General features: G+C 41.6%; 1 protein-coding gene across 2 annotated transcripts in view; it reads left to right on the forward strand.

The window, feature by feature from the left end:
- Positions 1–25,098, forward strand: part of AOAH (acyloxyacyl hydrolase) — a 320,779-nt gene that overhangs the window by 287,866 nt on the left and 7,815 nt on the right. The window contains exons 17-19 of one of the 2 annotated variants that reach the window (XM_053553721.1): positions 2,686–2,744; positions 2,824–2,883; positions 4,690–4,786. In XM_053553721.1, coding sequence (XP_053409696.1) covers positions 2,686–2,744; positions 2,824–2,883; positions 4,690–4,786 — 216 coding nt within the window. The remainder of the gene's footprint in view (positions 1–2,685; positions 2,745–2,823; positions 2,884–4,689; positions 4,787–25,098) is intronic. The other variant, XM_053553720.1, reaches the window with a different exon arrangement.

Consider the following 25,098-nt stretch of genomic DNA (forward strand, 5'->3'; position numbering starts at 1 on the left):
ATACATTCAGATGGTATTTCATGGAAGTGTGACTGATTTGTTGGTACTAAGCTTTTATGGTGCTAAGATTTCAATTGCATTCCCCAAATAAAATAAGTGCCAAAGACCCTGCCCTAAAGAACTTACAGACTCCTAAGACACAAACTGCCACTCTAGCCAGCTGGGAGAAAAGTGACCTTTAATCTGAGAGTTTACGGCATCTGCTGGGTCAGCCCACTGACTCCAGACTACACACACACACACATGTGCACATACACCTGTGGTTCCTTGGTCTCAGACAATTTCTGACCACCATGGGACTGTTCCTTTCCCTGCCCCTGGGCATTCTTGATCAGCTTTCTTAACCAGATTGACTTTCTGACCCGGAAGTCACAGACACAACCTCTTTGCATGTTGCACCCCGTACAGCTGGGATCTTTATACCAGGGCTCCTCGATGTGCAAAAATTACATTTAAAAAATAGAGATTGAAAGGTAATGCCTAAAAAAGAAAACGTGAGTGACCAACTGATAGTGCCAAGAAGGGGAAAAGGCATAAGAAACACGTTCTCTCCTCCTTTCCTGACAGTCCTGCATGTGACCAGCGCCACCCTCTCTCTAACAGGCAGAAAGAGTAGAAAGAAGGGAGACCATCTCATTACGCCTTTCCCAGTTCCCTTCTAACTGCACCTAATGTGCCCGCATCCTGTTCACCAGACCTAGCTACTCACTCTAAGGATTTGCCCTTTACCCGCGGGTCCAACTGGAGCTGGTGCCAGAATGGCAGAGAGATGGAGAGAACAGGGAGAGAGATTGGAGAAGGTCTGGAAGGAGGAGGCACCTCATGGCCTCCTTCTGAGTTACCGCAGACCTAGCAGGAGGCCAGCAGGAAGCGGGAGTAAGGCAGGCTGGACAGAGGCTGAGATGGGCTTCAACCCCACGGAGGAGCCATTTCTTACACAGGACAAACTCCAACCCCTCTGGACAGCAGATTGGAAGGTGGGGGGGCAGCATGCCAGAGTACTGCTCGTGGTCAGGCGTGAGGGGCCACCTCCTTTCAGGCGGAAGAGACCACAGCCACTGAGCAGTAAAGAGAGTGAGGCCACCCCTCAGGGTGAGGGGACATCTTGGGCCCAGCAGGGCGGAAGGGCCCCAACCATGCTACCTCAATTCCATTAGAAAGTCCAGTTCCAGCAAGGAAGCGATGTGGCCACCAGGCACCAAGGGAAGGCCAGCCAGAACCTCCCAGTGCGCAGGCAGGGAAGGCTGCAAGCCAGTGCCTCAGTGACAGTCCACCCGGTGGGAAGGAGCTAAATCACACAAGCACATGGAGGAGCCAGGCTGGGCAGTGGAGATTGACTGTGTCCATCACTTCAGTGGGCTGGACACAGGCAGAAACATACTCAGGAAGAAAGGAAATTACAAAAAGCAAAGAAAAAAAAAAAAAGAGAGAGAGAGAGAAAGAAGCCTTAGTGGGCGGGAGCACAATCTTGGGAAAAGGTGGCACTCAGGGCTCCGTGTTGGGCCTGTAACAGAACAGCAAAGGGGGGTTCAGGATTCATCTAAAACATGAAGCTGCAGAGGCCTGTGTGGAAGACAGCCTTGGCGGGTCACTGTGACTTCACCGGCAGGAATGAGCCTGTGGCTTTCCAGTCCTGGGAGTCATTCACCCACACAGGTAGATAATATATTTTTCCTCTATGACAAGAAAATTGAATCTATCTTTCAGTCTAACTGAAAAATAAGTTTGTGTCCCATCACCTTCAATCTTTCTCTTCGCTCTGAGATAGTTCCTATTATCTTCCTTTATTTTTTCAGAGTGTGAGAAGTGTTAATGGACTCAGCCTCAGTCATTCACCTCTGAGATTTGGGGGGACCTAGGTTGGCTCTGAGGGCAGATATGCTCGAGGAGGGAGAGAGAATAATCCCCACAGATTCTAAGTGTACAGCTGAGTTCTGGAAAGACTGGATGGACCCCCACATGGTACATTCCTCTTCACTCTTCTATACCTCTGTAACCTGCACCAAAACCAAGCATGGGACTTACCTACTAATTAGGACTCAAATAAGATAGCCACTGGGCAGCCCTTAATCCAGTGGTGGGAAGGGAGACATAATGTAGAAGCCTACCCCAGGCCCAGGGCTCCCCAAGTATTTTTGGAGGCCATCAGTTCCCCAGAATTGAGGGCACTGCATGATCAGACCTTCAGATACTTAAGAAGTCCTGCCAGGTCCCAGCATGAGACAACTGGGTCAGATCTGGATGTTTCATAAACTTGGAAAGGCGGGTTTGGTGAACTGCCACCTGGAATGCTCCCTGCGAGCCTCAGGAACTTGACATTTCAGATCACTGCCGGGAGAGAGCCACTGTGAAGTGCTCTGTTCACAGCATTCTGGTCCATTTCAAGCCATGGGATATCTGTCTTTCTTTTCCCTGGAGTCCAGATGAAGCCAGCTCCTCCTAGCCCACGCCAGGGGCTCTACCTGAGACTAAACCCCTAAGGGCCCCTCCCTAATCCCCCGTCTGAATTTCTTGGCACTCTAAAAGGAGGAAAGCAGAGGCCTTTGTCAAGAGCAACGCTGAATGAAAAATCAGGGCAACCCCTGGAAGTGGCAACCTCCTGTAAGGGAGGCGAGGTCACCCTGAGTGTCGCTAAATGTTGCTGTAGTGGAGTGCATGTGAATACCAGACCCCTCTGTTTTCCAGGCCAGCTGAATAAAGATGTGACCTATGCGCAGATGTACTCCTTCCTGAACTGCCTCCAGGTGAGCCCTCCCCAACTCGCACCCAGGCCCGGGCACCCATCCCTGCTGCTCTGTGATCAAAGTGTTTCCCTCCTCTCAGGTCAGCCCCTGCCACGGCTGGATGTCTTCCAACAAGACGCTGCGGACTCTCACTTCAGAGGTAGGACTGTCACGGCCCTTTAATGCCATCTTTGTTCATTCTTTCCTGTGCTTGCTGCAGAGTTTTCACTCGGAATGGGATTCTATCAGGGGGATTGGTCTCTGAGCTGGTGAATAGCAAAACCAAACTGCCAGGGTGCTTGAGGAGCTTGGAGAACCTGGCCTGCCCTGCCTCCCCTGCCTCCTTGTCCTTTTTTCCGTATCTCTCAGTCACTGTCTGTATCTGTGTGTGCATGTCTCTCTCCCGTGTGCATATGTGTGTATACACACCCACACACAACTTTTAAGGCTCATCATCTTAGGCATAGTTGTAGCGGTGGAGAGAGCAGACTGAGGTGAGCCCTTGTAAGGCTGAGGCTCTTCAGAGGTAAATAAGGACCTTCCTCCCTTCCCTGGAGAAATCCATTCCTCAAACAAAATGGTTTGCATTTCTTTCATAGGCGGCAAATTATCTCTTTGTAAAAGATGTATTGAGTATTTCTTTTAGAAAAAGTATATTTCAATTAAAAAAAACTTGGGGGACACAAAAAGCCCAAAAACAATAATAAAAATCACCCCAAATTCCACCACCCAGAGACAGTATGTGTGAATATCTTTCCATTAACATTCCCATAAATGTTCGATTTTTGCCCACACAGTTTGAGAATCCACCCTTTTACACCTTTCAATGTCCACAAATTGTTTCTCAATGTCATTATGCGGTAACCACTTTAAAGCATACATGGTCTGATTCATTTCATCCTTTGGTGTTGAACATAGAGGTTGTTTCCAATTTTTCACTATGATAAATAGCATTAAAAGGTGATGAAGACCCATATATTTAGAGATGTGGGTTTTTGTTTGCATCTCTATTTCTATGACAAATTCCTAGAAAACTCTTGGTATGCCTGTGTTTAAAGATTTGATTCATATTGCCAAATTGCTCTCTAGACAGGTTAAACTAATGACATTCTCACTCACCTATCTATAACATCTGATACCATCATCATCTTATCTTTGCCAAACCCAAGGGTGGAAAAGTAGTATCTTGTTGTTTTAATTTGCACTGCTTTGATTCCTAATGAACTTTATCATTTGTCATATGTTCTTTTGCCATTTGTGCATGAATAGAACTTTTTTTATTTCAAGGTATTAAGGGGATACAAATGTTTTGGGTTACATGGATCACTTTTTAATACTTGAGTCACAGCTATACAGCAACAACATAAATAAATGAGATTTGATTAAACTAAAAATCTGCACTGCAAAGGAAATAATTAGCAGAGTGAATAGACAACCTACAGAGTGAGAGAAAACATTCTCGAGCTATATATTATAAAGGGCTAATACATTGTATGCAGAATCTACAAAGAACTCAAGCAAATTAGGAAGAAAAAAACAAACCACCCTATTAAAAAGTGGGGAAAATTAGCTGGGCAATGTAGCAGGCGTCTGTAGTCCCAGCTACTCAGGAGGCTGAGGCAAGGGAATCTCCTAAGCCCAGGAGTTGGAGGTTGCTGTGAGCTGTGTGGCGCCACAGCACTCTACTGAGGGTGACAAAGTGAAACTCTGTATCTAAAAAAAAAAAAAAGTGGGCAAAAGCCATAAACAGAAGCTTTTCAAAAGAAGATAGACAAATGGCCAATAAATATGTGAAAAAATGAATATAACTTAATGTATGAAGCTGCTCTCTGCCGAGGGCTTGGAGAAATGAATTTGGACTAGAGTGGGGAAGATTTATTGATTGATTTATTTGTTCTGCCTAAATTATCTCTCTAAAGTTAAAGTTGAGGTTTCATGGAATTCTCCCTGTTTTCCTTGTATTCAGAGAGCAGAACAACTCTCCAATACATTGAAAAAAATTGCAACCAGCGAGAAATTTACGAACTTTGATCTTTTCTACATGGATTTTGCATTCCATGAAAGTAAGTGGTTTGGTTTAGAGGTAATGAAAGAAGATAAAGCAGCAGGTACCATTCAGAGCCTGCATGGGTAATGGGTTCATGAGCAGCAGGTGGCAGGTTGGGCAGGGTCACTCTGGCACCCTACTAGCTCTCAGGGTGGAAATAAAAGGAAAGTGTGACTCTGTCTGAGAAGGCTGGGGCTCGTCATCATCTCCTTACTCACTGTCATTTTAGAATCCCTGCGAAGATAGATCATTGACCAGTTGGAAAGGGCTTTGGGTCAGGAACCTGCAGGCTAGTGGAATCTCTAACCTGTTCTTGCCAGGTTAGCAACGCCCTGCTTACCTATGGGCTAAAGGAGGATGTATCAGAAATGAGGGAGAAGACGGTCTGTTTCATAGTGGGCACTGAATTACACAGGGACTCAGTAGCACTGCATATTCCCAGACTCCATACAAAATGAGCCCAATCCCAATCTCTAAGGCAGGGACCAAAGACCCTGCCTGTGACAAAGTGAACAACCCATGTCCCAGATTTCTAAAAAGAATATTACCAAGTTTCTTTCCTAGCATTCTGTCCAAACATTGGAGTCACTATTGAGAGGCCACACAAAAACACTCATGATTATCAGAGCTACTGATTTATTCTTTACATCCTGACTCTAAAAAGTTGTTTTTTGTTGACTGTAATCTTTCCAGATTCATTTTCATTGCTAAGCAATTTTTATACAAGAGGAAAGCCTCTGTTGATTGCCAGCTGAGATGAAGCTAATGAAAAGCTAATGAAAACAGTGCAGGTGAAGAATAGACAATTTCTCATCCAGAGTTCATCATCTCTGTCCCGCCCACCCCCACCATCTCCCCCAGCTCGAGCATCTGGGATGGAGCAGATGGCCATCATGAATTATCAAATACTATATTAGCTGACACACCGTGCACCATAGACTCTAGTAGTTCAATTTTGAACATCTTTTCAACAAGACTGATCTCCCTTAACTAGATTTCCTGCCTAGGTGATACAGATTTCTCTCATGGCAAGAGACATTTTGATAAATAGCCTCTCATTAAAATGCAGAGTTAAAGATTCATTAAAGAATGCCTGGTATAAACAAATGTACCACCAAGTGATCTTTGATCATCATCAACCCTGAATATAAAGTTATTAAAAATATGACAATGTCTAACATGCACATGGGGCTGTTTTATTTTCCAGAATAATCTCTAGCTCTGTCATTTGTTATCTCTGGTACCGTTGGCAAATCTCTGAACATTTCTAAACTCCCCTTTCTAGACCTGGAAATGGGTGTATCACATGTATCTGGCAAATCTTTGTGATGATTCTATGAAATAATGCGTCATGCTCCTAAATGCTACACCTTGTGAACAACCAGTACCCAGAAAAGTACTGGTACCACTCCCTTTACCCTTGCTACTCAGTGTGTGGTTCTGAAGAAGCAAAATCAACATTGTCCAGGATCAAGTCATAAATGCAGAAGCCCAGGCTCCACTCGAGATCTACCTAACCAGAATCTGCATGTAAACACAAGCCACAGGTCATCTCTATGCCCGCTGAATTTTAATAACAGGAGCTCCATAATTCTGGTCAGTCATTTATCAGATTTTTACTAAATCCTGCTATGTGCCATGAGCTGTGTAGGTGCTGGGAATATAATTACAAAGCAACAAAGGAGTCCTTAACTCGATGGAGAGAAGCGCTTTATCCTTGACCCATACTGGCCAGCGTTCCACTGGTCAACTAACATTCTTGGAAGCAGAGCCTCATGACCCTTTCTTGTCCTCCTGAAAACAATAAATTCATTTAAAAGGAAAAAAGTTCAGGCAAATTGAACTAAACATTCTACACCAACTTTGCAAAAACCTCCCAAGTACCTCTCCTTCCTTGGAAATTCCCATCCACAGTTCAAGGAATTTCTTATTTTGTAATTTTCTGCCATTTGTTTAAAATAAAGTTGAAGATCCAGTTTTGGTACAAGGCCTTCTCTGTGGGAAGTTAGTGGGCACCCGACAAGGGAAGGCGTATGGACGTGATGAGTGAGACGGAGAGTGGAGACAGAGGAGCAGTGTCCAGGCCCTGCCTGCACCAGTGTTTCACACAGCACCCTACAGTTGATGTCTAAGCACCACCAGGCCCACTTAGAAAAGAGCTGGGATTTCAACCTGGTTTTCCGAACTGTGGTATCGTCTTAACTTGTGTCCAATGTTGGACTACTGCAAAGAAGATGTTTTTTTTTTGTAAACAGAGTCTCCCTATGTTGCCCTCAGTAGAGTCACAGCTCACAGCAACCACCAACTCTTGAGCTTAAGCTATTCTCTTGCCTCAGCCTCCCAAAGCTCGCCACAATGCCTAGCTATTTTTTTGTTGCAGTTGTCATTGTTGTTTAGCTGGCCCAGGCCAGGCTCAAACCCGCCAGCCTCAGTACATGTGGCTGGCGCCATAACCACTGTCCTATGGGCACTGAGCTGCAAAGAAGATTTTTAAATTGAAATGTTAGCCTTTTCCAGAGTAGGTGAAGGGATTATGCACTCCCAGATTTATTTCTATGGGTAATCTCCTATGATTCCTGGACAGCTTGACCTTTCAGAAACCAACCCCATGTGGGTGCCATGTGCTACTACTGTAGATGGAACCCAGGATTTCCAACTGTGTTCCTACTCCAACCCAGATAGCTGTGTGGCCTCAAGAAAATAAACAATCTCTCTGCCTTTGTTTCTTTATGTATAGGGGATTTATGTAAGGATTAGTGAAACAAAGCTTGTCAAACAGGAGGGACTAAATACCTGTTAGTGGGCATCCCCCACGGAACCATCATCAATGTGTGAAGTGACTTCTACACTTCCGATGGCCAACCCCCACCCAGCCTCAGTCAGTCAGGCTGAGGAGTACTTTGACTTCATGGTAGAAATGCAGTTCATTGTCAAAGGGGAAAGCGATCTCTTTCTATGCAGAATAAAAACCTCTTAGAATCACTTATTAAATTTGCAGTCCCAACAGCCATCCCTTGAAAAGCTCATTTCAGTCCTGTATTGGGTTTGACTATGGCATCACAAATATCCTCATTTTTCATGATACTGAAATTCACAATTTCATATCCTTATGACAGAGCAAATTGCAGTCGAGGATACCTGTCACTAGAGGGTATGCATGAGACCTATCTATCCTCCACTCTGACAGCCTCAATCCACCACCAAAAGATGACAGCTCACCTCCAAAGACTCTGCCTGTCTGTTGCTGACTCATTTTCCAACTGGTTATGAACCAAACAGAGGCAGCAATTTTTTCTCCCTTCAGGAAATGCCAGCTTGAGCAGGTGATACTCTTTCTCTTTGTCTGCACCACACCTCTCCAACAGAAGAAAGAAAATGCCACTTGGCTGAGAAAGCCATTTTTACACTGACAGTTTAAATACACTTCCAGCTGCCTTCAGCTTCCAAGACAGCTCAATTGGAGTAAATCTGCTCTTAGGTTTCCCCCCACACCATGTATAGATTTGTAAAGACAGCCAAGGACTTCATGGTGCTGAGTACAATGCAGGTTTCATTTTAAAATACATACCTGCTAAGCTACTATTCATCAAAGAGCTCCCTGGTATTTTATGAGTCTCCCTCTGCTGCTTCTATCAGCATCTTTAAAAAGCTGGTCATTAACAGAGTTTCTTTCACTTTACAGATAAGGAGAATACATTTTCAAAAAGAAAAGAAAGAACAGATGTTATGCACCAAATCCCAACAGAATGTCCATGATTATTCAAGAAATTTAATCTAAGCTTTCTGAAATCAAACAGGGATTCATTTACCTGTTTTGAGCTATGGCCCCAGTTGGAAAGGAAATTGATCAACTTACATGTTACCTTTGATTGGACCTCCCACTCTAAAATCAACCAAGGGAAAAATAATAACCAGTGCCTAGTGTCACATTTCTCCTGAAAAAGCAGAATTTCATCCTGACATAAACAAAAATAGTCTTTCTGTCTCACTAGTCACAATACAGATTAAACCTTAAACTCTTGCCTGAGACTAATTGAAGCTACTTTTATGTTTTACCATCCTGATGTACCCGGGCTACACACCTCATTGCTGAATATCATTATAGTCACCTCTGAAGTACTCCCCTCGGGAAGCTAGGGACTAGGCCTCAACCCGGGTGCCTAGTCCACCCTTAAGAGCACTTTTTCTAAGATGAGTTCGCGAACTTAATTGTTCAACCTTGTATATGTGATGACCAGTAGCTCTTGCAGACACAATAATCATGTGAGAAAATAATGATGTTTTTCCAGTGTAAATAGATTGTAGCACTGGTAACCTTGGGGCACTTTATTTTAACACCTACTGTATTATTTTATGTGGCAAGCCAGTTTTAAAGGCTGAACTACCCTGGAGTAGCCTACTAATATAGGGGAGGAAAGAGTCATAGGGGGAATGAGTTTCCTGGCAGGGAAGAATATGTTATCATTGACATCATTTAGAATTGCTGGAGCATGGAAATAATAAAATGTGAACCTTTCCCACTGCCTGCCCCCACCCTTGGGTATTCCTGTTTCCTTGCTAAACATGGCAAGTACCCCATCTCTTTATGCTTTTGCTCCTAAGTTTTCCTTTCATAATCCACACTATTATGGGATTGCTCCAGGTCTCCAAGGCAAGTAGAAGGCAATGACCATCTCTGATTATTTTGAAAATACATTACAGGTTTAAGTATCCTTATCTGAAATGCTAGAGACCACAAGTGTTTCAGATTTATGATTTTTTTATTTGTTGAATTTTGGAATATTTGCAATATATTAAAAATACACTTACCTGCTCAGTGCCTGTAGCACAGTGGTTTCGGCGCCAGCCACGTACACCGAAGCTAGTAGGTACAAACCCAGTCTGGGTCAGCAAAGCCACAATGACTACTACAACAACAGCAAAAAATAGCCAGGTGTTGTGGCGGGCCCCTATAGTCCCAGCTACTTGGAAGGCTGAGGCAAGAAAATCGCTTAAGCCCAAGAGTTTGAGGTTGCTGTGAGCTGTGACACCACGGCACTCTACCAAGGGTGACACAATGAGACTGTCTCAAAAAAAAAAAAAAAAAATACACTTACCAGTTGTGCGTCCCAAATCTGAAAATCTGGAATTCCCCATAAGCATTTCATTCAGGTGCCATGTTGGCACTCAGAAAGTTTAAGATTTGGGGGTTTTGTTTGTTTTTATTTCAAAATATTAAGGGGATACAAATGTTTTTGTTGCACGGATACCTTTGATAATGTTTAAGTCAGGGCATTTAGTGTCCCCATCACCCAAATAGTGTTCATTGTGCCCAATAGTTAAATTTTTAATCCCCTTCTCACCTCAAGACCTTCTTTTTTTTCTTTTTTTTTCTTTTTTATTGTTGGGATTCATTGAGGGTACAATAAGCCAGGTTACACTGATTGCAATCGTTAGGGAAAGTCCCTCTTGCAATCATGTCTTGCCCCCATAAAGTGTGACACACACCAAGGCCCCAACCTCCGTCCCTCTTTCTGCTTTTCCTCCCCCCCATAACCTTAATTGTTATTAATTGTTCTCATATCAAAATGGAGTACATAGGATTCATGCTTCTCCATTCTTGTGATGTTTTACTAAGAATAATGTCTTCCACTTCCATCCAGGTTAATACAAAGGATGTAAAGTCTCCATTTTTTTTAATAGCTCAATAGTATTCCATGGTATACATATAACACAGTTTGTTAATCCATTCCTGGGTTGGTGGGCATTTAGGCTGTTCCACATTTTGGTGATTGTAAATTGAGCTGCAATAAACAGTCTAGTACAAGTGTCCTTATGATAAAAGGATTTTTTTCCTTCTGGGTAGATGCCCAGTAATGCGATTGCAGGATCAAATGGGAGGTCTAGCTTGAGTGCGTTGAGGTTTCTCCATACTTCCTTCCAGAAAGGTTGTACTAGTTTGCAGTCCCACCAGCAGTGTAAAAGTGTTCCCTTCTCTCCACATCCATGCCACCATCTGCACTTTTGAGATTTTGTGATGTGGGCCATTCTCACTGGGGTTAGATGATATCTCAGGGTTGTTTTGATTTGCATTTCTCTAATATATAGAGATGATGAACATTTTTTCATGTGTTTGTTAGCCATTCGTCTGTCATCTTTAGAGAAGGTTCTATTAATGTCTCTTGCCCATTGATATATGGGATTGTTGGCTTTTTTCATGTGGATTAATTTGAGTTCTCTATAGATCCTAGTTATCAAGCTTTTCTCTGATTGAAAATATGCAAATATCCTTTCCCATTGTGTAGGTTGTCTCTTTGCTTTGGTTATTGTCTCCTTAGCTGTACAGAAACTTTTCAGTTTAATGAAGTCCCATTTGTTTATTTTTGTTGTTGTTGCAATTGCCATGGCAGTCTTCTTCATGAAGTCTTTCCCCAGGCCAATATCTTCCAGTGTTTTTCCTATGCTTTCTTTGAGGATTTTTATTATTTCATGCCTTAAATTTAAGTCCTTTATCCATCTTGAATCAATTTTTGTGAGTGGGGAGGGGTGTGGGTCCAGTTTCAGTCTTTTACATGTTGACATCCAGTTCTCCCAATACCATTTATTGAATAGGGAGTCTTTCCCCCAAGGTATGTTCTTGTTTGGTTTATTGAAGATTAGGTGGTTGTAAGATGTTAGTTTCATTTCTTGATTTTCAATTTGATTCGAAGTGTCTATGTCTCTGTTTTTGTGCCAGTACCATGCTGTCTTGACTACTATGGCTTTGTAGTACAAACTAAAATCAGGTATGCTGATGCCCCCAGCTTTATTTTTATTACAAAGAACTGCCGTAGCTATACGGGTTTTTCTCCGGTTCCATACAAAACGCAGAATCACTTTCCCCAAATCTTGAAGTATGATGTTGGTATTTTGATAGGAATGGCATTGAATAGGTAGATTGCTTTGGGAAGTATAGATATTTTAACAATATTGATTCTTCCCATCCATGAGCATGGTATGTTCCTCCATTTGTTAATATCCTCTGCTATTTCCTTTCTTTGGATTTCATAATTTTCTTTATAGAGGTCCTTCACCACCTTCGTTAGGTATATTCCTAGGTATTTCATTTTCTTTGAAACTATGGTGAAGGGAGTTGTGTCCTTAATTAGCTTCTCATCTTGACTGTTATTGGTGTATATAAAGGCTACTGACTTGTGGACATTGATTTTATATCCTGAAACATTACTGTATTTTTTGATGACTTCTAGGAGTCTTGTGGTTGAGTCTTTGGGGTTCTCTAAGTATAAGATCATGTCGTCAGCAAAGAGGGAGAGTTTGACCTCCTCTGTTCCCATTTGGATTCCCTTTATTTCCTTGTCTTGCCTAATTGTATTGGCTAGAACTTCCAGCACTATGTTGAATAGTAAAGGTGACAGAGGACAACCTTGTCTGGTTCCAGTTCTATGAGGAAAAGCTTTCAGTTTTACTCCATTCAGTAAAATATTGGCTGTGGGTTTGTCATAGATAGCTTCAATCAGTTTTAGAAATGTGCCACCTATGCCTATACTCTTCAGTGTTCTAATTAGAAAAGGATGCTGGATTTTATCAAATGTTTTTTCTGCATCTATTGAGAGGATCATGTGATCTTTATTTTTGCCTCTGTTAATATGGTGGATAACCTTTATGGACTTGTGTATGTTAAACCAGCCTTGCATCCCTGGGATGAAGCCTACTTGATCATGATGAATGACTTTTTTGATGATAAGCTGTAATCTATTGGCTAGGATTTTGTTGAGAATTTTTGCTTCTATATTCATGAGTGAGATTGGTCTGAAATTCTCCTTTTTGTTTGGGTCTTTTCCTGGTTTTGGTATCAGGGTGATGTTTGCTTCATAGAATGTGTTGGGGAAGATTCCTTCTTCCTCAATTTTTTGGAATAATTTCTGCAGTACAGGAATAAGCTCTTCCTTGAAGGTTTGATAGAATTCTGGAGTGAAGCCATCTGGACCAGGGCATTTTTTAGTTGGAAGATTTTTTATTGTTTCTTTGATCTCAGTGCTTGAAATTGGTCTGTTCAGGAGCTCTATTTCTTCCTGGCTAAGTCTAGGCAGAGGGTGTGATTTCAAATATTGATTCATTTCCTTCACATTGTCAAATTTCTGGGCATAGAGTTTCTGGTAGTATTCAGAGATGATCTCTTGTATCTCTGTGGGATCAGTTGTTATTTCCCTTTTATCATTTCTGATTGAGGTTACTAGAGATTTTACTTTTCTATTCCTTGTTAGTCTGGCCAATGGTTTATCTATTTTATTTATTTTTTCAAAAAACCAACCCCTTGTTTCATTAATTTCCTGAATGATTCTTTTGTTTTCAATTTCATTGATCTCTGATTTGATTTTCAATATTTCTTTTCTTCTAGTGGGTTTAGGCTTCAATTGTTCTTCTTTTTCCAATTCCATAAGATGGCTTGTGAGATTGTTGATGCGCTCTCTTTCTTTTTTTCAAATGTAGGCACCTAAAGCGATGAATTTTCCTCTCAAAACTGCTTTTGCAGTATCCCACAGGTTTTGGTAGCTTGTGTCTTCATTGTTGTTATGCTCAAGGAAGTTAAGGATTTCCTGTTTTATTTCTTCCTGCACTGATCTGTTATTCAACAGAAGATTGTTTAATTTCCATGCCTTTGTGTGGGGTCGAGCATTTTTGTTAGAGTTGAGTTCTACCTTTAGTTCCTTGTGGTCTGAGAAGATACAAGGTAAAATTTCAATTCTTTTGATTCTGTTGATATTTGTTTTGTGTCCCAGGATATGATCAATTTTGGAGAATGTTCCATGGGGTGATGAGAAGAATTTATATTCTTTATCTTTGGGATGGAGTGTTCTATATAAAGCACAGTTCTATAAGCACAGTTGTTCTAGGGTCTCATTTAAATCTCTTATATCTTTGTTTAATTTCTGTTTAGAGGATCTGTCCAGCTCTGTAAGAGGAGTGTTAAGATCCCCTGTTATTATGGTATTATCAGATATCATATTGCTCAGACTGAGTAAGGTCTGTTTCAAGAATCTGGGAGCATTTAAATTGGGTGCATAAATATATAGAATTGAAACATCTTCTTGTTGTATTTTTTTCCCTTGACCAATGTAAAGTGACCATCTTTGTCTTTTTTGACTTTAGTTGCTTTAAATCCACATGAATCTGAAAATAAGATTGCAACTCCTCTTTTCTTCTGAATTCCATTTGCCTGAAAAATTGCCTTCCAACCCTTCACTCGGAGCTTTAATTTGTCTTTTGAAGCCAGGTATATTTCTTGCAGACAGCAAATGGATGGCTTGTGTTTTAATCCAGTCAACCTATCTATGTCTCCTCAGTGGGAAATTCAAGCCATTAACATTTATTGAGATAATTGATAAGTGTGGTAGTGTTCTATTCATCTTCTTTTGTGAGAGTCCATTGCTTAGTTTTATCTTTTGCATCAGTGTGGAGGTTAGGTTCTGTCCTTTAATTTCTGAGTTCTTACTTTGCTGCTGATCCATTGTGGTGGTCAGTGTGCAGAACAGGTTGAAATATTTCCTGTAGAGCTGGTCTTGTTGTGGCGAATTTCCTCAATGTTTGTATATCCGTAAATGATTTGATTTCTCCGTCAATTTTGAAGCTTAGCTTAGCAGGGTACAGAATTCTGGGCTGGAAATTGTTCTGTTTAAGTAGATTAAAGGTAGATGACCATTGTCTTCTTGCTTGGAAAGTTTCATTAGAGAAGTCTGTGGTCACACTGATGGATTTGCCTCTGTATGTCAACTGGCGCTTACTCCTGGCAGCTTGAAGAATCTTTTCTTTTGTCTTGACTTTGGACAGGTTCATCACAATGTGTCTTGGAGAAGCTTGGTTAGAGTTGAGGTGACCTGGGGTCCGATATCCCTCTGAAAGCAGTGTGTCAGAATCTTTGGTGATATTTGGGAAATTTTCTTTTATAATATTCTCTAGTATGGCTTCCATTCCTCTGGGGCATTCTTCTTCCCCTTCTGGGATTCCTATAACTTGTATGTTCGAATGCTTCATAAAGTCCCATAATTCTGACAGTGAACGTTGTGCTTTCTCTCTCTTCTTTTCTGCCTCTTTTACTATCTGAGTTATCTCAAAAACTTTGTCTTCTACCTCTGAAATTCTTTCTTCTGCATGGTCTAACCTGTTGCTGATACTTTCCATTGCATCTTTAAGTTCCCTAATTGACTGTTTCAGTTCCTTCAGCTCTGCTATATCCTTTTTATATTCTTCATAGCGTTCATCTCTTATTTGATTCTGTTTTTGGATTTCCTTTTGGTTATTTTCCACTTTATTAGCTGTTTCGTTCATTGTTTTCATCATGTGTATTCTAAATTCCCTTTCTGTCATTCCTAACATTTCTTTACAGGTGGAATCCTCTTCAGTAGCTACCTCATGGTCCCTTGGCTGGGTTGTTCTGGACTGGTTCTTCATGTTGCCTGGAGTTTTCTGCTGATTCTTCCTTTTGAGTGATTTCTTTTATCTATTTCCTTGCCCTAATTTTCCTTTCACTTCCTCTTGCTCTTTAAGTTCTCGTGCCTGTGGAAGTTGAGGGCGGGTTTAGACCAATTGAACACACGTGACCACTTGCAGGTTTTCCACTGTTTTAGTCCTCCTCTTGGGGTCCAGAAGTCTCTCGCTGACCTTCTGTATCCTCGTAGGGGTGATGATAGGCAGATCCCACCAGCCAGAGATGCCTGGAGTCCTATCCCTCCAGACTCATGGTGCCCAGATGCAAGGAAGCTGTTACTCAGTCGCCATCTTGCTGTCCTCTGCTCAAGACCTTCTTAATTTCCTGTGACCTGTACATCTGTTGGTGAAAGTGCCCGTTGATTAGCTTCCAGTTATTAGAGAATAAAGTAGGGCTTATTTTTTCTTCCTGAGATACTTCATTTAGGATAACCTTCTCTAATTCATCCAAGTTTGTGCAAAAAACATTGTTTCATTACTTTTTATGGCTGAGTAATACTCCATGGTGTGTATATACATATACCACATTTTTTAAATTCACTCATGAATTGATGGGTACCTGGGTTGATTTCACATCTTTGTGATTGTGAATTGTACTGTGGTAAACATGTGGATGTAGTTCTCGTTTTATAAGGAGAGATATCTCTGCTAGTTATCCAACTTTTGGCAACTTCTTAGCAGGCTCTGTCTGAGATTTTTTTTTTTTTTTTTTATTGTTGGGGATTCATTGAGGGTACAAAAAGCCAGGTTACACTGATTGCAATTGTTAGGTAAAGTCCCTCTTGCAATCATGTCTTGCCCCCATAAAGTGTGACACACACCAAGGCCCCACCCACCTCCCTCCTTCCCTCTTTCTGTTTCCCCCCCATAACCATAATTGTCATTAATTGTCCTCATATCAAAATTGAGTACACAGGATTCATGCTTCTCCATTCTTGTGATGCTTTACTAAGAATAATATCTTCCACGTCCATCCAGGTTAATACGAAGGATGTAAAGTATCCATTCTTTTTAATGGCTGAATAGTATTCCATGGTATACATATACCACAGCTTGTTAATCCATTCCTGGGTTGGTGGGCATTTAGGCTGTTTCCACATTTTGGCGACTGTAAATTGAGCTGCAATAAACAGTCTAGTACAAGTGTCCTTATGATAAAAGGATTTCTTTCCTTCTGGGTAGATGCCCAGTAATGGGATTGCAGGATCAAATGGGAGGTCTAGCTTGACTGCTTTGAGGTTTCTCCATACTTCCTTCCAGAAAGGTTGTACTAGTTTGCAGTCCCACCAGCAGTGTAAAAGTGTTCCCTTCTCTCCACATCCACGCCAGCATCTGCAGTTTTGAGATTTTGTGATGTGGGCCATTCTCACTGGGGTTAGATGATATCTCAGGGTTGTTTTGATTTGCATTTCTCTAATATATAGAGATGATGAACATTTTTTCATGTGTTTGTTAGCCATTCGTCTGTCCTCTTTAGAGAAATTTCTATTCATGTCTCTTGCCCATTGATATAAGGGATTGTTGGCTTTTTTCATGTGGATTAATTTGAGTTCTCTATAGATCCTAGTTATCAAGCTTTTGTCTGATTGAAAATATGCAAATATCCTTTCCCATTGTGTAGGTTGTCTCTTTGCTTTGGTTATTGTCTCCTTAGCTGTACAGAAGCTTTTCAGTTTAATGAAGTCCCATTTGTTTATTTTTGTTGTTGTTGCAATTGCCATGGCAGTCTTCTTCATGAAGTCTTTACCCAGGCCAATATCTTCCAGTGTTTTTCCTATGCTTTCTTGGAGGGTTTTTATTGTTTCATGCCTTAAGTTTAAGTCCTTTATCCATCTTGAATCAATTTTTGTGAGTGGGGAAAGGTGTGGGTCCAGTTTCAGTCTTTTACATGTAGACATCCAGTTCTCCCAACACCATTTATTGAATAGGGAGTCTTTCCCCCAGGGTATGTTCTTGTTTGGTTTATCAAAGATTAGGTGGTTGTAAGATGTTAGTTTCATTTCTTGGTTTTCCATTCGATTCCAAGTGTCTATGTCTCTGTTTTTGTGCCAGTACCATGCTGTCTTGAGCACTATGGCTTTGTAGTACAGACTAAAATCTGGTATGCTGATGCCCCCAGCTTTATTTTTATTACTAAGAACTGCCTTAGCTATACGGGGTTTTTTCCAGTTCCATACAAAACGCAGAATCATTTTTTCCAAATCTTCAAAGTATGATGTTGGTATTTTGATAGGAATGGCATTGAATAGGTAGATTGCTTTGGGAAGTATGGACATTTTAACAATGTTGATTCTTCCCATCCATGAGCATGGTATGTTCTTCCATTTGTTAATAGCCTCTGCTATTTCCTTTCTGAGGATTTCATAGTTTTCTTTATACAGGTCCTTCACCTCCTTCGTTAGGTATATTCCTAGGTAAGTGATTTTCTTTGAGACTATGGTGAAGGGAGTTGTGTCCTTAATTAGCTTCTCATCTTGACTGTTATTGGTGTACACAAAGGCTACTGACTTGTGGACATTGATTTTATATCCTGAAACATTACTGTATTTTTTGATGACTTCTAGGAGTCTTGTGGTTGAGTCTTTGGGGTTCTCTAAGTATAAGATTATGTCGTCAGCAAAGAGGGAGAGTTTGACCTCCTCTGCTCCCATTTGGATTCCCTTTATTTCCTTGTCTTGCCTAATTTTATTGGCTAGAACTTCCAGCACTATGTTGAATAGTGAAGGTGACAGAGGACAACCTTGTCTGGTTCCAGTTCTAAGAGGAAAAGCTTTGAGTTTTACTCCATTCAGTAAAATATTGGCTGTGGGTTTGTCATAGATAGCTTCAATCAGTTTTAGAAATGTGCCACCTATGCCTATACTCCTCAGAGTTCTAATTAGAAAAGGATGCTGGATTTTATCAAATGCGTTTTCTGCATCTATTGAGAGGATCATGTGATCTTTATTTTTGCCTCTGTTAATATGGTGGATAACGTTTATAGACTTGCGTATGTTAAACCAGCCTTGCATCCCTGGGATGAAGCCTACTTGATCATGATGAATGACTTTTTTGAGGATAAGCTGTAATCTATTGGCTAGGATTTTGTTGAGAATTTTTGCGTCTATGTTCATGAGTGAGATTGGTCTGAAATTCTCCTTTTTGTTTGGGTCTTTTCCTGATTTTGGTATCAGGGTGATGTTTGCTTCATAGAATGTGTTGGGGAAGATTCCTTCTTCCTCAATTTTTTGGAATAATTTCTGCAGTACAGGAATAAGCTCTTCCTTGAAGGTTTGATAGAATTCTGGAGTGAAGCCATCTGGACCAGGGCATTTTTTGGTTGGAAGATTTTTTATTGTTTCTTTGATCTCAGTGCTTGAAATTGGTCTGTTCAGGAGCTCTATTTCTTCCTGGCTGAGTCTAGGGAGAGGGTGTGATTCCAAATATTGATCCATTTCTTTCACATTGTCAAATTTCTGGGCATAGAGTTTCTGGTAGTATTCAGAGATCATCTCTTGTATCTCTGTGGGATCAGTTGTTATTTCCCCTTTATCATTTCTGATTGAGGTTACTAGAGATTTTACTTTTCTATTCCTTGTTAGTCTGGCCATTGGTTTATCTATTTTATTTATTTTTTCAAAAAACCAACTCCTTGTTTCATTAATTTTCTGAATGATTCTTTTGTTTTCAATTTCATTGATCTCTGATTTGATTTTGGATATTTCTTTTCTTCTACTGAGTTTAGGCTTAGATTGTTCTTCTTTTTCCAATTCCATAAGATCTCTTGTGAGATTGTTGATGTGCTCTCTTTCAGTTTTTCGAATGTAGGCATCTAAAGCGATGAATTTTCCTCTCAAAACTGCTTTTGCAGTATCCCACAGGTTTTGGTAGCTTGTGTCTTCATTGTTGTTATGCTCAAGGAAGTTAATGATTTCCTGTTTTATTTCTTCCTTCACCCATCTGTTATTCAACAGAAGATTGTTTAATTTCCATGCCTTTGGGTGGGGTCGAGCATTTTTGTTAGAGTTGAGTTCCACCTTTAGTGCCTTATGGTCTGAGAAGATACAAGGTAAAATTTCAATTCTTTTGATTCTGTTGATATTTGTTTTGTGTCCCAGGATATGATCAATTTTGGAGAATGTTCCATGGGGTGATGAGAAGAATGTATATTCTTTATCTTTGGGGTGGAGTGTTCTATATGCGTCTATCAAGCACAGTTGTTCTAGAGTCTCATTTAAGTCTTTTATATCCTTGTTTAATTTCTGTTTAGAGGATCTGTCCAGCTCTGTAAGAGGAGTGTTAAAGTCCCCTGTTATGATGGTATTATCAGATATCATATTGCTCAGACTGAGTAAGGTCTGCTTCAAGAATCTGGGAGCATTTAAATTGGGTGCATAAATATTTAGAATTGAAATGTCTTCTTGTTGTATTTTTCCCTTGACCAATATAAAGTGACCATCTTTGTCTTTTTTGACTTTAGTTGCTTTAAATCCACATGTGTCTGAAAATAAGATTGCAACTCCTCTTTTCTTCTGAATTCCATTTGCCTGAAAAATTGTCTTCCAACCCTTGACTCGGAGCTTTAATTTGTCTTTTGAAGCCAGGTGTGTTTCTTGCAGACAGCAAATGGATGGCTTGTGTTTTTTAATCCAGTCAACCAATCTATGTCTCTTCAGTGGGGAATTCAAGCCATTAACATTTATTGAGATAATTGACAAGTGTGGTAGTATTCTATTCATCTTATTTTGTGAGAGTCCATTGCTTAGTTTTATCTTTTGCATCAGTGTGGAGGTTAGGTTCTGTCCTTTAATTTCTGAGTTCTTACTTTGCTGCTGATCCATTGTGGTGGTCAGTGTGCAGAACAGGTTGAAGTATTTCCTGTAGAGCTGGTCTTGTTGTGGCGAATTTCCTCAATGTTTGTATATCCGTAAATGATTTGATTTCTCCGTCAATTTTGAAGCTTAGCTTAGCAGGGTACAGAATTCTGGGCTGAAAATTGTTCTGTTTAAGTAGATTAAAGGTAGATGACCATTGTCTTCTTGCTTGGAAAGTTTCATTAGAGAAATCTACGGTCACTCTGATGGATTTGCCCCTGTAGGTCAACTGGCGCTTACTCCTGGCAGCTTGCAGAATCATTTCTTTGGTCTTGACTTTGGACAGGTTCATCACAATGTGTCTTGGAGAAGCTCGGTTAGAGTTGAGGCGACCTGGGGTCTGATATCCCTCTGAAAGCAGTGTGTCAGAATCTTTGGTGATATTTGGGAAATTTTCTTTTATAATATTCTCTAGTATGGCTTCCATTCCTCTGGGGCATTCTTCTTCCCCTTCTGGAATTCCTATAACTCGTATGTTGGAACGCTTCATAAAGTCCCATAATTCTGACAGTGAACGTTCTGCTTTCTCTCTCTTCTTTTCTGCCTCTTTTACTATCTGAGTTATCTCAAAAACTTTGTCTTCTACCTCTGAAATTCTTTCTTCTGCATGGTCTAACCTGTTGCTGATACTTTCCATTGCATCTTTAAGTTCCCTGATTGACTGTTTCATTTCCTTCAGCTCTGCTATATCCTTTTTATATTCTTCATATCGTTCATCTCTTATTTGATTCTGTTTTTGAATTTCCTTTTGGTTATTTTCCACTTTATTAACAGTTTCCTTCATTGTTTTCAACATGTGTATTCTAAATTCCCTTTCTGTCATTCCTAACACTTCTGTATAGGTGGAATCCTCTGCAGTAGCTACCTCATGATCCCTTGGCGGGGTAGTTCTGGACTGGTTCTTCATGTTGCCTGGAGTTTTCTGCTGATTCTTCCTCATGGGTGATTTCTTTTATCTGTTTACTTGCCCTAATTTTCCTTTCAATTCCTCTTGCTCTTTAAGTTCTTGTGCCTGTGGACTAAGGGTTACAGGACCAGAAGGGTGAGAAGGTTTAAGAGCAAAAAAGCGATGAAAGAAATGAGGACCGAGTGATAAGAAAAAAAAAAATGAAAAAAAAGAAAAATAGAGAAAGGAGAGTGGTTGGGTGAAAGGAATATTGACGAAAAGAAGAGAGGCACAGAATGAGGAAGACAGAGCAATATAGGTGTACAGTAGGGTACTTTGATACAACCTTAAAAAAAAAAAAAAAAAAAACACCTTCTGGGTGTGCCAAGTGGGGTGGTTCCCTTGAGGTCAGCAGCTCTTTGCTAACCTGATCAGACACAGTACCCCACCTCCACCAAGTAGAGAGGAAAGACAAAAATGCTATAAATCAAACCAAAACAAGCAAACAGAAAACTTTACGGGATAAAATTGGCTGGAAAAACCAAATAATAGTGGTAGAAACACTAACAAAAATGAAGTTCTGATTATTGAAATAGGCAGCAATGGGAAATTATAATTAAACTAGAAAAATTGAGAAAGAAAAAGGATCTGTATGGAAAAGGTTGAACTTAAAAAACAAAACAACAATCTAGAACGTCAAAATAAACAAAAAAAACAACCAAACCAAAAAAAAAACCAAACAAACAAACAAAAAAAAAACACACACGCAACCAAAAACAAAGCAGTATGTATATGGAATTGAATATTGTCTGGGCAACACGTGGTCTTCTGGGGTATGAGATGTTAATCACAGTTCTGATACGACTGGAGGCTGCTAGTTTCTCGAACCCCAGCAGGTAGACACCCTAAATCTCTCTTCAGCCCACTTAAAAGGCACTTTGAACTTGTTCACTTACTGAGCAGAAGCTTTCTCAGGGAAGTGCTTGTTGCTGGAATCACTGCTGAAGTGGCTATCCACTTACCCTGTGTGTCAAAACTGGTCTCCCTCTGCCCCCAAGGGTTAGGGCTGCAAGGCGGCTCAGACCCCGCCCTTAGGCTACTTGGTCGCTGGGTTACCAGCTCCCACCCAATTCCAGCTCTGCGACCCTGAGGGCGGAGCTTGCCAGGGCAGATCGCTCACAATGTCTGCCTGTGACCCAGAGCCAAACTCTATTAGCTCCGTCTGGCTCAGCGGCTCAGACTGGGGCCCTAGACAAAGGCCAAAGTTCTCCGCACTCCCGCTCAGGCTCTCCCCAAGGCAGTTCAGCTGAGTGCCAATTCCAAAGACACCAAAACAGTTCACAGGTAAGGCCTTTCTGGTTTGCAGTCTCGCTGCTACTGAACTTACAGTTGCGGGCGGGTTTAGGCGGATTGAACACACGCGACCATTTGCCGGTTTTCCACTGTTTTAGTCCTCCTCTTGGGGTCCAGAAGTCTCTCGCTGACTCCCTGTATCCTCTCAGGGGTGATGATAGGCAGATCCCACCAGCCAGAGATGCCTGGAGTCCTATATCCCCAGACTCACGGTGCCCAGATGCAAGGAAGCTGTTACTCGGCTGCCATCTTGCTCCTCCCCACTCCTGTCTGAGATTTTGAATGGGCTCAATTCCCATTGGCCCAATCTTATTAACACACCTGGGAATTTCTCAACATCTCTTAGTTCAGGCTGCTTTAATGGAGTAACAAACTGGTGACTTATAAACAACCGTAATTTTTCTTAGTTCTGGATGCTGAAGATCCAAAATCAGGCTGCCAGCAGAGCTGGACTCTAGGGAGGGCCCCCTTGTGAGTTACAGACTGCCAACTTCTTCTCGTATCCTCATGTCGTGAGGAAAAAATGTGAGAGAGTTCTCTAGGGTCCCCTTCACAAGGGAATTAAGACCTTCCTGAGGCCTCCATCCTCATAGCCTAATCATCCCCAAAGGCCATCGCATTTGGGGTTAGAAGCTCAACATCTCAATGTGGGGAGAACACAAACATTCAGTCCATATAACACTGTGTTAAGATTTTCTTTCATTCTTTTCTTTCGTTTTCCTGTTAATATCAATATAGCATAAAATAAAACCAAAATAAAAATAAAGAGAGATGTGGGGAAAGGGTCAAAACATTCACTGAGAACTCTGGTGAAGTAAAAATGAGCACAAGTAAAACAGGAGTGATGTCAACTCTGATGTCACAAAGGGGCCTGGGAGTCTGAGGCCTGACCTGGACTGGGTCTTCTTCCTGTGTCTTTGCTGGTTTTTGTGCTGGAGACTCCCATGAGATGGCAAGAAGAGCTGAGACAAATCCCATGAAAGGACAAAGTGAATTGAGGAGGGTCAGTAGGGATGATCCTGGCTCTGCATTTGAAGAAATTCCCAAATTCCTGGTTCTCCATTAAGGGCAACATGTTGGATGTTTGGATCGAAGGTGGCTTGGCTAGAAAATCAGCACAGAGTTAGAAAACACAAAAACAGGAGCCAAAACAGGAGGAAGAAACTAGCCTGTTCTTCTTGGGTAGAGGAAAACAAAGAGCCTGAAAGAAGCAGGAGGGATGGTCTCAATGGTGTCAGAGAGCAGGCAGAGCCAGCATGGCAGCCAGGAGGCCAGGCTAGGACCCACAGAGCCCAGAGTGTCTGGTCCAGAGGAAAAAGAGGAGCAGTCAGATGTGAGGCTGAAGAAGAAGGTCGGATTGTGGGGTCATGCCCCCCAAAACAAGCAGAGAAGGCCAGACAAGCTGAAGACTGAGCCGGGCAAGCTGGAAACTGAGCAGGGCAAGCTTCCCAAGGCTCTGCTTATATAGGACACTGCAGCCAAGAGCAGGAAAGAACTTGTTGAGGGCTGCATGCTGGTTGGGCAGAACAAATGAGCCTTCACAAGAGGGTGTTTTATCCCTCCAGGCAGCTTCTTATCAGACAAGCAGCAATAAACCATTCCCTCAACAGCCCAAAGCAACTTCTCCCTTGAGATCCATGTGGGAGACACCACATGACACAGTGGACAATGTCCTCAATTTGAGTTTTCAACTTATTCAAAAGCCATTTACAAAAGCTGCTGCCTCTAACAACCTCTGATAAAACCCAGAAGCATGATAGCAAAGTGAGGCTTGGGGCAGTCACTCCGCTCCTTGGGATGAGCTAACCGGGACTGGTGGTTCGGTGTGTAGGACTCCAGACCACCAGCATGAATCTTCTCCTGAGCTTTGAGAAAGGCAGCAGTATTTGCAGCCCTTGGGGACAGGGGTTGGGACGTAAGTAGCAATGGCACATGGGGACATTCAGACTAACTGGAAAAGCAGCACAGTATTGATTTAGCCCTGGCAAGTCCAGCACCTCTTGTCCAATCAAAGCCCCTGATGGAATCTCCATCCTTTCTTTAGGATGAGAAGGGGAGAGAAAGGGCACCAACCTCTGTCCTTGAGTTTTTAAATGGTGATGAGAAAAGAACTGGAAGAGCCTGAGTCATGCCTGCCCCCTTGCTGGAGCAACACAGGAGCAGCCATCTTAGGTGCTTCCGAGGAGGCTCTCTGGGGACTGGAATCTTCCCTGAAGCGTTCTTATCAACTGTGCGATGGAACAAGCTAGTGTTCATTGTGCTGTTTCCTTGGAGCAACAGACATTCTTGGTCTCTCACCCCTGTTGAAGGACAGTTTTATAGCTTCTCATCACTCCTGGGCTCATAATATTCTCTCTGCAGCCATGCTTTCTCTATACATGATGCTGAGATAATTTTATGTAATTATATTCCCAAGTTGCAGCATGATTTTTAAAGGTGGGTGCTTGACACGTGCGGGCAGTGTCTACAAATGGCAAACCATGAAAGGAGATGGTAACAAAATGTTTGATTTTCTCCTCCTGCAATACTGCCCTATCTCTCCACTGAAAAGTGAGATGTATTTAATTCGGTGTTGAATATTTTAGAGCTCTCCTTTTCCCAGTGGCCTCCCTGGTGCACAAACTACATTCATCCAACACTCACACATATTCCCTTCCTGAGTTAGGAAACACACACACAATGGGAAGTCACTTCTATTCAGAAAGCCCCCAGCCCAAGAGAACAACTCAAAGGGAGCCATGGCTGGGCCAAGGTCATCGTGGGCCTGGGAGG

Source organism: Nycticebus coucang, chromosome 11 (assembly GCF_027406575.1).
Source record: "Nycticebus coucang isolate mNycCou1 chromosome 11, mNycCou1.pri, whole genome shotgun sequence".
In the NCBI taxonomy this organism is placed as follows: domain Eukaryota; kingdom Metazoa; phylum Chordata; class Mammalia; order Primates; family Lorisidae; genus Nycticebus; species Nycticebus coucang.